General features: G+C 44.2%; 1 protein-coding gene across 1 annotated transcript; it reads left to right on the top strand.

Annotated features, from left to right (window-relative positions):
- The first annotated feature begins 11,976 nt into the window (after positions 1-11,976).
- On the top strand, positions 11,977-13,980 carry LOC117372694 (cyclin-dependent kinase inhibitor 1C-like). Its single transcript, XM_033968526.2, has 3 exons — positions 11,977-12,628; positions 12,729-12,849; positions 13,228-13,980. Exons 1-2 carry the CDS (start codon positions 12,109-12,111, stop codon positions 12,845-12,847), a joined length of 639 nt encoding a protein of 212 aa, XP_033824417.1. The 5' UTR covers positions 11,977-12,108; the 3' UTR covers positions 12,848-12,849; positions 13,228-13,980.
- The last annotated feature ends 864 nt before the right edge of the window (positions 13,981-14,844 follow it).

Raw genomic sequence — 14,844 nt, 5'->3', positions numbered from 1 at the left:
CTCCATTCTGGTCTACAGGCGTAGACTGCTTTGGCCCATACCTAATTAAGATTGGCCGCAGAAGAGAGAAGCGCTGGGGGATCATATACAAGTGCCTCACCACCCGATGTGTGCACTTGGATCTCCTGCCTAGCCTTGACGCTGACTCTTTTCTTATGTCTTTACGCAGGTTTATTGCACGCAGGGGGAAGCCGTATGAGCTGTGGTCAGACCAGGGCACGAATTTCAGAGGTGGTAACAAAGAGCTCCAGACCGCCTTTGAGAACATGGCCCTAGAACTACAGCAACAGCTGGCCAAACAAACCATTAAGTTCCATTTCAACCCACCGCATGCTCCTCACTTCGGAGGAGCCTGGGAACGAGAAATCAGGTCAGTCAAGTCAGCTCTGCAGGTCGTCCTGAAGGATCAAGTTGTGGTGGAGGAAGTTCTGCTTACAACGCTGATAGAAGTTGAGGGCATCCTGACCTGACATCCAAACCTCTTGGGTATGCCTCATCAGATGTGGCTTACACTGACCCTATCACACCAAATCTCTTGTTAATGGGGTGGCGTGACGCAGCGTTACCACAGGCTGTGTATGGCCCTCATGATGCTCTGTCTAACAGGAGATGGAGACACTCAGGTAATCAGTGACCATTTCTGGAAGCGCTTTGTCCAGAACTACCTCCCTGGGCTTCAGCTGAGACAGAAATGGGGGCAATCTACAGACAATGTGGCTGTAGGACAGATCGTTATGATTGTGGATGCGAATCTCCCCAGAGGACTGTGGCCTGTTGGCACAATCACCAAGGTTTTCCCAGGATCAGACGGTGTTGTTCGAGCCGCAGAGGTGAAAGTTAAAGACAGTACCTATATTCGCCCTGTAACCAAACTAGTGGAGCTTCCGGAAGTGCCTGAGGACTCTGACAGCGCTTCTCCAAACTAGTGGACTTTGCATGTGTGTATTTTTCCTGCAAATACAGGGGTGGCTGTTAAAAGTCCACCGGACTTCATTTCCCAGGGTGCACCTGCTGTTATTGTAGTGCCGGAAGGCCCATGGCCCGTGAGTTCAGCAGAATCATTGTGGTGTTTAGAGCGGTGCCTCGTGTTCTCAGGTCATCCTGCCTGTTTTTGTGTGTATGCGTACCGTGTGCGTTCTTACGAAGTGAGTATTGTTGGGAATTGTTTATCTACCCATTTTGTATAGTTTTACCATATTTTTCATCGTTGCATTTATATTTTATACTTAACGTTTACTTAGAAGTTGATTTATTGTGTTAGAGCGCCTCCCTGTGGTTCCTTCCCGTTATAACATGTAATTTTCTCTGCTCATTTCAATGTATACTTATCAATGTTGCTAATACATGTATACTTATACGTTTTCCTTTCAGATAACCACACACACACACACGCACACACACCTATATATGGACACCACCCTAACCTACCTGTATAACAATCAGTCCCTCAATACCACCTGCTCTCTCCTCCTGAATAAACTTCCCTCGACTATCTAATCGGAGTTCGCCTGTTCCTTCTAACCGAGGACAACTCAGTCGGAGACGAATCAGAAAACACTGCATGCCAGACGCACACAGTACCTTACAGGGACAATAAAGTGTTCTTTAAAGTAGACCTATTCTGCAAAATAGTTTTTTCAGAGCTTCTAATCCTGTTATAGTTGTTTCCCCTTCTCATTTCCCCTCTCAAATTTGTTTTTGAAGTGGTTTGTGCATGTCTTTAATCTCTTACTCTTATTATTTATTGTCACCATCTTGCCAATCAACTCTCGTTTTCACCGCTACTGGCTTACACCCACTGCTCTGTACTTACTTCAACCTTCAATTTTATTTTCTTAATCAGTGATACACATAGTAATTTTGATACAAACAAAAAATAAAATAAAAATCTACTACTATATAGATTGTACATGGTTTCTTTGTGTATTTTCTCAAATTTAAATGAAATGTATTTGTTTTCTAAAATGGTCTTTTGTCATTTTCTAATGAAAATTAAAGTTAATGAAAGGTGCAGTTAATGAAGGAAAAACTCACAATGGTCACAAAAATAACTTGAATCTGACAAAAGTAATAATAAATAAAAGTTCTATTAAATTTAACCAATGAAAGTCAGACATTACTTTTCAGCCATGCTTCAACAGAACTATTTTAAAAATAAACGTATATAAGAAGTCTGGACAACCTTCCTTATCGAAGGGAACCAACAACTTTGTCCACATGTTCATCTGCACAGGTGTCCACAGCACAGAGGACATCAGAGCAGGTATCTGCACAGCTGTCACCTCTACTGGAGCAAAGTACAATCCGTCAGTAGTATTAATAGGGAACTTGGATTATTTTAGTTTGGGAAACAAAGATGAACAGGCCACATTAGAAATCTGACACATTTATTAATTTCAGCCTGGATATTTTAAGCTAGTGGACTTTGAACAGAGAGGGACATTCAGCAAATTGTCAAAGAGAGTCTGCTGTCCCGACATCGAGACAGGTCGGCCTATGATGCCATGTAATAGGCTCGAGCTATTGATCATATTTAACAGGCTTTGGGTTATATACACTGGTGGAAAATAAGTAAGTAAAGTTTAAAGTAGATACTTTTTACCTGTACTTCACTTTGAGAGCAGGTATCTGTACTTTCTACTCTACTACATTTTTGAACTGAGCTGAAAAGTAAAAGTATGCTTACTATTGTTTGAGCCCTGCTGAAAAGGTTGAGGGTTTATTTTTAACACGTTCATAATTTGAGCAAACAAAAATATACAAATAAAAACAACTAGATGGAGTCGTTCTTATTGAACAAAATTCAGCACAAATCTTTATTAATCAAAATCAATACATTTGAAGACTTACAGGACCTCAACATATGCGCAAAATGACTTCTTACTCTTTAAGTATATCTTGAACAGGTACTTTCTTTGCTCCTATATGTGGACTTTTACTTAACAAAACTGAGCGTTTCATCCTCTCCTGGTTATAGATGATGCAAAGACGCGCGCGTGGTGACGTCAGTGCGCACCTGCGTCCTCTTGTTGCCAAGCGCGTGTTTTAAACACTCCCGTATCCCTGCAAATTTTGCAAACCTCGGCTGCGACAAAAATCTGCATTTGTTGACTTCATTTGACGATTTCTTCGGAAAGGAGACCTAACTTTGGACTCAGACTTCACCCAGACGTCTACTGACCGCCTCCTGAGTCGGAATAGAGACGTTTGTGAGGAAAACAGGTGAGGTTTGTCACTTTTCATGTTCACGTTATGGGGTTTTACACAGAATACAACCAATATATCAAAATGGCATTTTAACAAAACCCAGATCAAGCTTACAGTGAGTTTATTCAAAGAAATGTGTGCCCTTCTGTGTTTGATTTCCTTTTCATACAAAATGAAAACGATTAGTCTGTGTACAGGCCACAGGCAGAGGCTGTAGTGCTCAGTAGTCAAATACAGCAGATAATAATACTGTATTTACTTGAGTAATTATTTATGTATCTTTACAACAACTTGAGTAATTTAGTTTTAATGTAAAACGTACTTGGCCTACTCATAAGTTGAATTCACTTTTGGGCTAATCCATTCTCAGTGCAGTGGCTATAATGCACATGTACTGTTACCATGGCTACATACACTGTTAGCTTGGTACATACACTGTTAGCTTGGTACATACACTGTTAGCTATCAGCAGATGAACGCACTTGGCTAATTTTGGGAGAGGGCCTGACCCCGTGAGTCACAGCTCTAATCCTCTTATCTATTCACTGTATGGTACTATTATTCCTGATTTATGTTTATTTATTATCCTGATCATATTTATTCCATTCTGGGGCATGTATCTGCGCCACTTTCACCTGGGCCTACTGGAGCAAAGAGCAGTAGTCTGGATGAAAGTGGACTAAAAGCAGTTAGTAGTGACAGTAATCCTGTGATAACTAAATGTAATCTTAGTTTGCTTAAAAAAAACAAAAACTGCTAAATCGTTATAGATCATATTTTACAGGCTGTTATAGATGACGCAATAGCACAACTCACTAATGAGCTGCATCTAAAATTAAATTTTATTCTGTTGCTATTTTTTTAATCACCCTTGCGTTTATATAGATTTCAAAATGACAATATCTTAAACATATGTTCATTATACGTGAAGTTTAGATAAGTTAAGGTGAACTTTGACCTACTCACTTCAAAGGTCAGTATTGTGCGCGTGAGAAAACCAGTGCTCCGCTCGCGAGCGCTGTGAGGATGCGCTGAATGCAGTTTCTTTGCAGGTACTGGGTACCTCTGTGCATAAAAGCACTGTAACATGTCTTCACTCTGCAAATATAGTTGACCTAAAACATGACAAATTCACTATATTAGTTCAGGGTAATACATTAGAGTTAGATAAATAATCAAAATACTGTTGATCAAAATCACTGTTGATCTAGTACTGCAGACATGTTAGACACTGAGAGGCCAGAATAACTGGGTTAAGCCAACTACCAATGTATTATTTCAAAACATTCACATGCATTTGGGTTTATTAAAACATAACAAAACAGTATCTTCTAATTTAACATGTATGCAAAGAGCTCAACAATTGCTGTTTTGCCATGTGTGTTCAGCTTTTGGCATAAACTGACATTTTAGAAACCAACATGAGAAGCGTTTTGGTCTCTACAGTTTTGTCATTTTGGTTCCTTCTGTTGGGTTTGCTGTATTGCATGTGAGCCCTGTTTGTAGCATCAGTGTCTGACACAAATGTTTCTCTCCACAGATCTGTGTGAGACAAAGCCCAGCTCTGCTCCGGACGTCCAGACCTCCTGCACACGTCCTCACATCAGGAGCTAAGTCCTCACACACTCTTGCACATACAGACATACACATTTACACAAATACACGCCTTGCCTACCCCCGCCGTGTCCCTCCTTGCTACCCTCGCTATGCCCCTACCCGCCACTTCCGCTATGACCCTCCCCGCTACCCCCGCCATGCCCACCTCTGCTGCCCCCGCCATGCCCCTTCCCACCGCTATGGCTACGCCCCTCCGTGCTGCTCGTGCTATGCGCCTCTCTACTCGTGCTAAGCTGCGCCGTATACGTCTTGCTGAGGCCCGCGTTGCTCCACATGCTAAGATCCACCCTGCTCCTTCTGCGATGCCCCTCCCTGCTCATCTTGCTAAGCTGCTCCGTATTCGTCTTGCTAAGGCCCCCGTTGCTCCTCCTGCTAAGGTCCTCCCTGCTCATCGTGCTAAGATCTTCTCTGCTCATTGTGCTAAGGTCCTCTCTGCTCATCGTGATATGGTCCTCTCTGCTCATTGTGCTATGCCCCTCCCTGCTGCTCAGGTGATCCGTATTCATGTTGCTAAACCCCGTGTTGCTCCCCCTCCTGAGGTCTTCCCTGTTAGTCCTGCTATGCTCCTCCCCGCCGCTCCCGCCATGCCCACCTCTGCTGCCCCCGCCATGCCCCTTCCCACCGCTACGGCTACGCCCCTCCTTGCTGCTCGTGCTATGCGCCTCTCTACTCGTGCTAAGCTGCGCCGTATACGTCTTGCTGAGGCCCGCGTTGCTCCACATGCTAAGATCCACCCTGCTCCTTCTGCGATGCCCCTCCCTGCTCATCTTGCTAAGCTGCTCTGTATTCGTCTTGCTAAGGCCCCCGTTGCTCCTCCTGCTAAGGTCCTCCCTGCTCATCGTGCTAAGATCTTCTCTGCTCATTGTGCTAAGGTCCTCTCTGCTCATCGTGATATGGTCCTCTCTGCTCATTGTGCTATGCCCCTCCCTGCTGCTCAGGTGATCCGTATTCATGTTGCTAAACCCCGTGTTGCTCCCCCTCCTGAGGTCTTCCCTGTTAGTCCTGCTATGCTCCTCCCCGCCGCTCCCGCCATGCCCCTCCCCGCTGCTCCCGCCATGCCCACCCCGTCCGCTCCCGCCATACCCACCCGGTCCGCTCCCGCCATGCCCACCCCCATTGCCCCTGCCATGCCCTTCCCTGCTGCCCCCTCCATTCCCCTCCCTGCTCCTCCCTCTAAGCCCCTCCGTATTCGTCTTTGTAAGGCCCGGCCTGTTGCTTATGCTAAACCCCGTGTTGCTCCTCCTGCTAAAGTCCTCCTTGCACCTCCCGCTATGTCCCTTCCTGGTGCTCGTGCCATGCCCCTCCCCGCTACTCATGCTATGCCCCTCCCCGCCACCACCGCCTTGCCCACCCCCTCTGCCCCCACCATGCCCCTCCCTGCTGCCCCCTCCATGCCCCTCCGTCCTCCTCCCGCTAAGCGACTCCGTATTCGTGTTGCTAAGGCCCGCCCTGTTCCTTATGCTAAACCCCGCGTTGCTCCTCCTGCTAAGGCCCTCTCTGCTCCTCCTGCTAAGGCTCTCCTTGCTCCCTTTGCTACGCTTGCGGCTGCTATTGCAGGGGCCCTCAGATCATCCATGTCCCGTTTTCTGTCATTTCTGACTCCACAGATGCCAACTAACTATGACATATGACTGACTAACTATGACACTGTATCATAATATACATAAGTGTTTTGTTGTAAATAGTGTGATTCTTGTGTTTTAGTGTGAAATAAAAAAAATTAAAATAAAAAAAATTAAGAAATCTGCCAAAATATGCCTGATGTTAAGTATAGTGCTGTGTGTATTAGTGATCATTCTGTGATTTCTGTTGTAAATAGCATGTAAATAGTGTGGTTCTTGTGTTTTAGTGTGAAATAAAAAAAAAAAAAAAAAAAAAAAAACAAAAAACAATTAAGAAATCTGCCAAAATATGCCTGATGTTAAGTATAGTGCTGTGTGTATTAGTGATCATTCTGTGATTTCTGTTGTAAATAGCATGTAAATAGTGTGGTTCTTGTGTTTTAGTGTGAAGCAAGCAAACAAAAAAACATATATAAAATGTTAGGGATCAGATATTGTGTTTTCTGCTCCCCCTCTTCTTGTGTCTTGTTTGTTCCCACAGAGCGGGTGGTGACGAGGGCTCCTCCTGCAGCAGACCAGACCAACCCCTCTTCTCTGTTTTTGTGTTTTTGTGTTTGGGCAGCACGGTGGCAACACTCATGCCTCACAGCAAGGCCTGTGTGGAGTTTTCATGTTTCTCCCCGTGTCTGGATGGGTTTCCTCCGGGTACTCCGGTTTCCCCCATCAACTAAAACATGAACCACCCCCCACCCCCCTTTCAAATCTTTCAAATAATATAATATTCTTAAAGCATACATGTTGTTTTTGTGATTCTTGTGAAATGCCAATTGAGTGTTTTTGTCCTTTGTGTTCAATGCACTTTGTTCAGTGGAATAGTTCTTGTGAAATATATATAACAGTTACGAACTAATAACACATTAACTTCCAGTACCTGGTTTTCATGATTAAGAGGTCACTATTGTAGCATTTGTGTACACTGCACTGCTTTTATGTGTGGAGTTTGCATGTTTCTGCCTGTGTCTCAGTGGGTTTCAATGAGCAGCACACTAAACTTTGTGGTGAGAGAATTTTCCTTGTGTTCAAATTGATAGGTGACAGCACGGCCTGACAAACTGCAGTGTGTCATGGTGGCTGAGTGGCTCACACTCATGCCTCACAACAAGAAGGTTATGGGTTTGATTCTGGTTTCCACTATCAACACAGAGCACACACATGCACAGCTAAGGCCCTGACGAAAACTAACTCTGGAGATCTGGAAATGGCTCACCAAGTGCTGCACTGTGCGCCCACTGCTCCTGGAAGCTTGCATAAGAGGTGTAGATGGATAGGTTAGAGGTAGAGGACAAATTTCACAGGAGTCTGTGCAAGGTGCAGTCTGCAAGGTGCAGTATGCAACGATGAGTGCATGGGCTTCGCCCATGCACTCATCGTTGCGGAAGCAATAGGCCCTACGCCCTGTAGGGGCTCGGGCCTAATGAATGCACTAATGACTTATTATGGGACCTTATAAACATACAATGTATTAACTTGATTCTCTTCTCAGTCTCCAAACTGTACACTAAACAAGGTGCACGGTTAAGGCAGGTCTATGAGCTGTGTTGTCCCCTGCACAAATTTCACTCTTCCTTCAATGCCACAAGGAGGAACAGGGAGGAGGAGTGGATAACAGCGGGGGGCCCCAGGGGCCCGGCTCCAGGTCTTTTTTGGTCAGGAGTTTAACATAGCGTACACACTTTGTTCATGTTAAAGGTAAGTTTTAGTCTTATTAATTAAAAAAAAAAAAAAAAAAAAAGGCAAATTAAAAAAAATGTGATTAAAATAAATGGACAAGAGGTCAAATAAAACAAAACTGCAGTCTGCACTTTGTTTGTGGCTCGGGGTTTTGTCTAAGACTGTTTCCAGGTAGTTTACCCATCACAAAGGAAATTCAGGAATCCTTTTGCATTAGAGCCAAGTAAAGATCGCATGATGTATGTGAGTTGACTTGCATGTGCACATTTGGCTCAGTTAAGTTCAGCAAAAGATCTAAAGAACGCTATCCTGTGCTGTTGTTGTTTCTACTTGATTGAAAGCATATGTCTGTCAGCGGGGGGCAGTAATTGTCCCTGTGAAGAGCTTGTAGTTTTCATGCATTTGTATTGGAGAATGACTTTACATCCAGAGTGCTCAGCAGGTGAATCCACTCACCTGACAGCACCCCCTATGGGCAGACAAAGCTTTTGTTATTGTAATAGTAAATGTTAGCCTAGGCCTGCAGGTCAAGTGTCTAGACTGGAGTTGAACTGTTATAGAAGCAGCGTAAAGAATTTCCACTAAAAAACAAAGGCTTTTCCCTGAGGTGAGCGGAGGGGCTTTGAACAGTGAATAATAAACCTTTTTAACCTAAAGCTGCAGTATCCTTGAGGTAATAGACTTGTTTTTAAATGGAGGATTCAAAGAGCTTGGCATCATTACAGTTTAAATGACATAAACACACATCAAACAGAAAAGTGTTTTGGATCAACTGTGAGAAAACTCTGCAATATGACATCATTTACCAAAATCAAAATTTCGATTTAGGTCCAAGTAAACGGCATCATTCCATATGCAACTTTTCTGATGGACAATCGATTTCATTTTTGTCCATTTTACCTGTATTTAGGCCTATATTATGGTATGAAACTTATATATCTCCATGGAGACAAGCAGGTGACCAGTAAAAACAGCTGAATCAATGAAAGACTGACAAATTCAATACCATACTGTGTAACATTTCAAACAGGTGCACCCTCCTCCACCAAAGCTGCAGTGTGAGTATACGTGAGCTTTAAACAAACAACAGGTTGGCTTCCACGCGTGCCCTTCCCCCTCCTCACCTCGTCCCAGCTGTTTGAAGTCACCAGGGGCTGGGGGCCTCTCTGTCGGGCCCTGAGGAGCAGCAGAGCGTGTCATTTGATCCAACCGTAAACTCTGAACAAGCTTTTCAAATGTGATACGGACACAAACTACAGTCAAATGAACAAGCTGAGATTTCAAGTCACGCCTGGGTTCATGAATAACTTAAACCTAAACAAGTAAAAACAGCCTCATTTGTGTGATGTCTTCAATCAAACGACAACTAATTGCATTTTAGATGAGCTTTGTGTTGCCAATATCCAAGAATGAAGTTAACATATAAACTTCACCATAACTTTCCTTAGTACTTTATACTTCTGGTAATATTATTTTGAAGTAACATAGTGGATTTTTAGTTTTTCTACCTGGTATCTTCCTGTCAAAAATGGTTGATCTCAGATGAGGAGGGACGCAGATGTAAAATGATGCTGCCTCCCTCTCTCTCTCTGTCCTCTATCTGCAGAGGCGAGCACATACACACCTCCCTTTAGTGAGAACATGATGAACAGAGGAAAGAGCCATCAGCAGACTGCGTTAAAACCACAGTGTAATTCCTGCGTTAATCAGAGCCACAACACCAGCACAGGTGCTAAAATGGAAATGATGCTGTTACTTCTCACTTAATGGTTCACTATTGTGTTCCACATTAGTCCATTCATCATTTTCACTTATTTTAAATATCTAAAGGGGCACTAAGTAACCTTTTCCAGAGTGGTCCACAGTATGGCTTTATCATTTACTTGGAGACAATAAGCCTGGATGATATCAGGCCAAGTTATAGGTCAGAGGTTTCTTGACAACAAAACACCTTTAATCAATTCAGGTTTAATGCTATCATTTGGAGCATTTGGAGCTAGTCTCTGGAAAGTGTAAGAATAGTTATATAGTGGACCTTTCATTTTAAATATTGACCACCATCATATTTAGTGAAGATAATAAATATATAATTAAGAACATTGCTTTGTCATTTGTCATACCTGGCATTACGTGTCTACTCAACATCCTCCGCTAGAGGGCGCCATTGTGCAGCACATTCAGCTGTCAGTCATTCTCAACTTCTCTGATTGTGGTCATATGTGCCTTAGTTTGAGCATGTATATGTCATCAAACCTTTATTTCTCTGTTTATTTTGAATAGCAAAAGTAATAAGGGTATGAAAAGAAAAGAGGATTAAAACTGCAACACCACAAAATCAGGTTTTTTGGCTTTTTTTTCCTAGTTCCCTCAGGTGATTAACACATTTATTTTTGAATTTTTCACCGAAATAGTTTTAGATATTACAGTTGACATTAATACAAACAAGCCAAAGGAAAAGTTTAGCTCTATCTATGTAGTTCTTGAGTGTAAAACTTTCACATGTGTATTCAGACCTGTATCTAAGCCAATACACACATGGATTATGACACTTTGCACCTGGATTACTCTGGATTTGTACAGTGATTCTTCCCACATTGATCCTGTAGGGTGAGCCTGCTCTCTGAAATACTCAGAACACTGTATATATGTATTTCACATGAGCATCCACAGCCTCCTCTGCTGCATGGGCCTTATACAGAAGTTGATGGACATGACGGCTCCTGTCACACCTGTCACTCACCTCAGAAACAGGAAACACATCCAAGCACATGTTATGTTATACAATAGGTAATAAAATTATATTCTCCAAATTTACACTTAAAACTTTAACTTGATTGTGATGAGAAAAGCTCAAGACTCAATGGTGATTTCAATACCACCATAATTAATATGTTTTTATTTGATTTAATGTGATATAAGTTTGAATATGTATTCATTCATTCATGATATAGTAATATTTATCCTGAATATATGATATTCACCCAGTATTGATTGTTCTAATGGGTATCTAGGTTTGAGTAGTTTCAATGATGATTAACAGTCTGACAGCCCTGCTCTCTGTAGTCTCATGACCTTCTGGTTTTAACTAATTCAAGTCTCGGTTTGTTCTAGTTGCTGAGTCGGTCGCTAGGGGGCGCTCTGCGCTCATGTCGTTTTCCATCTACACTTTGTTTAGTTTTCAGGAGAGCTGCACTGGCCGAGCGTTCATATGACACAGTAGAGACGTTGTAGAGTAGAATATATAATGGTTAAGTCAACAGGCCGAACAGTGCAGTCAGCACACCCTGGACATTGTTTCAGGCCTGTTTCACCGCTGGGTCTTGTTTTCTGAGCTCACTGAGCGCAGGACAGGGCCGTGCTGTTTGGGTTGTGTTTACATATAGCGCCTGTTTAGTAAGAAAGATAAAGGATGAAAAGAATGAAAAAGAGCAGACCATTAGCATATATTCTAGTTTAGATGTTGGTTTAGACTAATCTTAAATAACTGTGTGAATTTGTGTGGAGTCAGCATATTCCTCTCACGCGCAGCAGCGTGCGCAAAGACGCGCGTAAAGACGTGCGTAAACACGTGTACCTAAACCCGAGTGACCCACAGACAGAGCGCGTATGACCCTGGACGCACGGAGTTTAGCTGACTTCAGGAAACCACTCGCTCCAATCCACATCCACAGAAAATAATCAAAACTCTGCGCTCTGCTTTGGCACAACGCCAAACGGTGCAGAGTGGGGCGACGGGAAACGCGAGAGGAGGAGGCAGTGATTTCTGTGGGGGAGGGACGGACATGAAACAGCCAATGAAGAGGCGATGCTGCAGACCGGGGGGATATATATGCCCCGGAGAGCTGTCGAAAAGTACATTTAAACCCAAGTATAGAGAGTAAAAGACGCACGGACTGAGCTCCAGCACAACAGTGATCACCTGATCCGCACTCAGGAATACTCGGACTCTTTACCCTCTGTTGTTGTTGTTGTTGTTTGGACATATTTGGAGATGTCGAACGTGCAGTTGTCGAGCAGCGCCTTGGAGCGGCTGGTGGCCCGGCGGACCTTCCCTCTGCAGAAGCGCACCTCCGTTTGCCGAAACCTCTTCGGCTCCGTGGATCACGACGAGCTGCACCGGGAGATGAAGGACAAGCTCCGGGAGATCTCCGAGCGGGACCAAGAGCGCTGGAACTTTAACTTCGAGGTGAACTCCCCGCTGGATGGGGTCTACGAGTGGAAAGAGGTCTCCGTGGATGAGACACCAGCATTTTACCAAGACTCTGTCCAGAACGGCAGGACGCGAGTCCCGGCTACGCCCGTGAAGAGGAGGCCGGTGGAGGAGCCGGTGCTGCCTGACACCCCCCGCCTGATGGAGCGTCTGTCTGCTCCTGAAAGCAGCGCTCCTTGTACCACAGAGGTGAACCAGGAGAACCGCAAAGACAAGCTCAACTCAGGGAAGCAGGCGCTCAGACGCGTCCCCAGCGTCAAACGCAAGAGGACGGACACCACTGACCACACTCACATCACCGGTAAGACGTCCGCCCCAGCCTTACATCTACTGCAAATGCTGTCATTTAAATAATTTATTTTAGGTTTCCTTGGTTTTAAACTGGTTTATGTTTTTTCCAGACTTCTTCGTAAAACGCAAGAAGGTCGTGGACAGAAAAGTTGCTGATGCGAGCTCCTGCCACCAGTCCACCAAGTCCCCCATCCCGCTGGAGCAGACCCCAAGGAAAAGAATCCGCTGAAGGTACATGTTGAAAACTGATTTTTGTTCATATTAAGATGTTTGGCCTAAATACTATCTTTAAAATAAGCACAGGTTGTGTGCCATAGGTTCATGTTATATGGGCGTTCATTTTAGTTGCGTGAGCCGAGAGCAGAGCTGCTTTATTTGTGGAGGGGGTGGGGAGGGCCGCTGCGGTGGAGATAGTAGTAGCTGTAGTAAGACCATGGGTGTATTGAGTAACACTGGGTTGGGGGAGGGGAGAGTGCGTCACAAAGTGGCGGGAAAAGGCTTGTGTAAAGTGGGCGACGCCTCCTGTTTCCTCGGAGCTGACGCGTCTTTTTCACACAAAGTAAGTGCGTCTTTGGCACAAGAGACTGACGGGTTTTCTCTCTTCTGTAGGTGATTTTGCACTACTGTCTGAGCATTTGGACCTCGAGAAGCACTCTTTTTCCTGTGAAACGGTGGAGATGGGACTTCTGGAGAGCGGTGTGTGAGTGGATGAGGAGACCGAGCAGTCGCTGCTTTCTCCGGCGCAGAGCTCCGTGGAGCAGCGCGCAACGAGCTGGACTCAGGGCCGGGGACGAGGGAGGGACCGGTTTCACTAAAGTAGCAACACTTTGGACTGATTTTTGTTTTATACTCGCCTGAAATGTGATTTGACCAGTTCAGAACAACAAAGACTGGCTCACAGTCGGTGCTCTAAAGGCCACACGGATTTCAACCATGTGCCGCATTTCTAATTTAAGCTTGTTCATGGAAAATGTTTTGTGAGTATAACATTAAGTCTAAGACTGTTTGTGAAGCCACCCTGATGTGAGAGGACTCTATCCAGTACAAATGTAGCATTCAGCCACTCGACAGTGTTAAATGTTTAACATCTGTGCAATCCTATGACTTCTAAATGTCTACACTGGCCAAAAGTGTACAGCTTTATACAGACAATAATGTTTATTCTTTTCTGCTAATCTGTAAATGTATATTTTTAAACTATTCTAACTTATAATTTATTTATGTGTCTTTGTTAATGCCTTGTTGTTTCGCCAAAGGGCATCATTTTATTATGTTATTTTATTTGTCGTGATGTTTTTGCAATCATGTAGCTTCATAGTTGACACTTGAAGATAGTTTCTTTGTTCTGAGCCGTTTTGTGACTTTGCAAATGGTGAAAATAAAATATTTTTTCACTTAAAACAAATGTATGTTTTTGATGTAAATTTTAAACCTCTGTCTCTTTTATATTTATTTAAGTGGACGCATCTTTTTAACTTTGAGGCTGTCCTTAAACATTTATTATTTTCAGTTTAAATCAGGCTGATACCCGCGCATCCTAGCGGTCAAAAATAACCTGTGCTTGAGCTAAACACGCATAAACTTAAGCTTTAGCCAAACAATGAAAGGCCCAGTGCGCAGTGATCACATGAGCCAGGTGTCCCCCCTCTCCCCCGCGGCACAGGTACGCTCTGTGCGTCCTGAGGCCTTTACGCAGCGGACCATAGGGACGTGAGCAGCTGCGGGACACGGGCGGATTTAAAGGGCCTTTCGCCTCTTTAAAGAAGCAGCAGCTGCCTTTGGATCCCGCTTTGTCCCCCGAAGACACCCCCATCCTCCCGCACTCGAGCCCCTCTAAAGACCCACTCACACAGTGTTTACCCCGGCCTCGATACACCGGGCGTGGAGGCCACCTGCCAGAGCCGCAGAAAGAAAACTACGTGTCTTTGTAATTGTCCAGCGCTATTGAAACAAACCATTCAGCGGCTCAGACTTGCAAGTTTACTCTTAATTGAAAGAAGGCTGAAAGCGCAGGCCTTCTCCGCGCGCCTCTCTCCACAAACCCATGTTATATCGTCATATTCTGTCCATATCTCTACATTCTCTGATGAAGCTATCTGCGGCTCTGTTTTGATAAATGAGACTCTTGACGCACGATGACTTTGGCAGATCTGCGCAGGCATAAGCTCTGAGTCCGAGCACAAAGCTCTGTGCGCCTCCATTCTTTCCTTTTTGTTGCCATATGGC

The sequence above is a fragment of the Periophthalmus magnuspinnatus genome, chromosome 6 (assembly GCF_009829125.3).
Source record: "Periophthalmus magnuspinnatus isolate fPerMag1 chromosome 6, fPerMag1.2.pri, whole genome shotgun sequence".
Lineage (NCBI taxonomy): Eukaryota > Metazoa > Chordata > Actinopteri > Gobiiformes > Gobiidae > Periophthalmus > Periophthalmus magnuspinnatus.
Note: the sequence above shows the minus strand (reverse complement) of the source record. Positions and strands in the feature narration are given on the sequence as shown.

Excerpts from the sequence above, each read along its gene's own strand:
- LOC117372694 (XM_033968526.2), top strand. The coding sequence starts at position 12,109 with ATGTCGAACGTGCAGTTGTCGAGCAGCGCCTTGGAGCGGCTGGTGGCC. Across the intron at positions 12,629-12,728 it reads TGACCACACTCACATCACCG|ACTTCTTCGTAAAACGCAAG; the intron begins GTAAGACGTCCG and ends TGTTTTTTCCAG.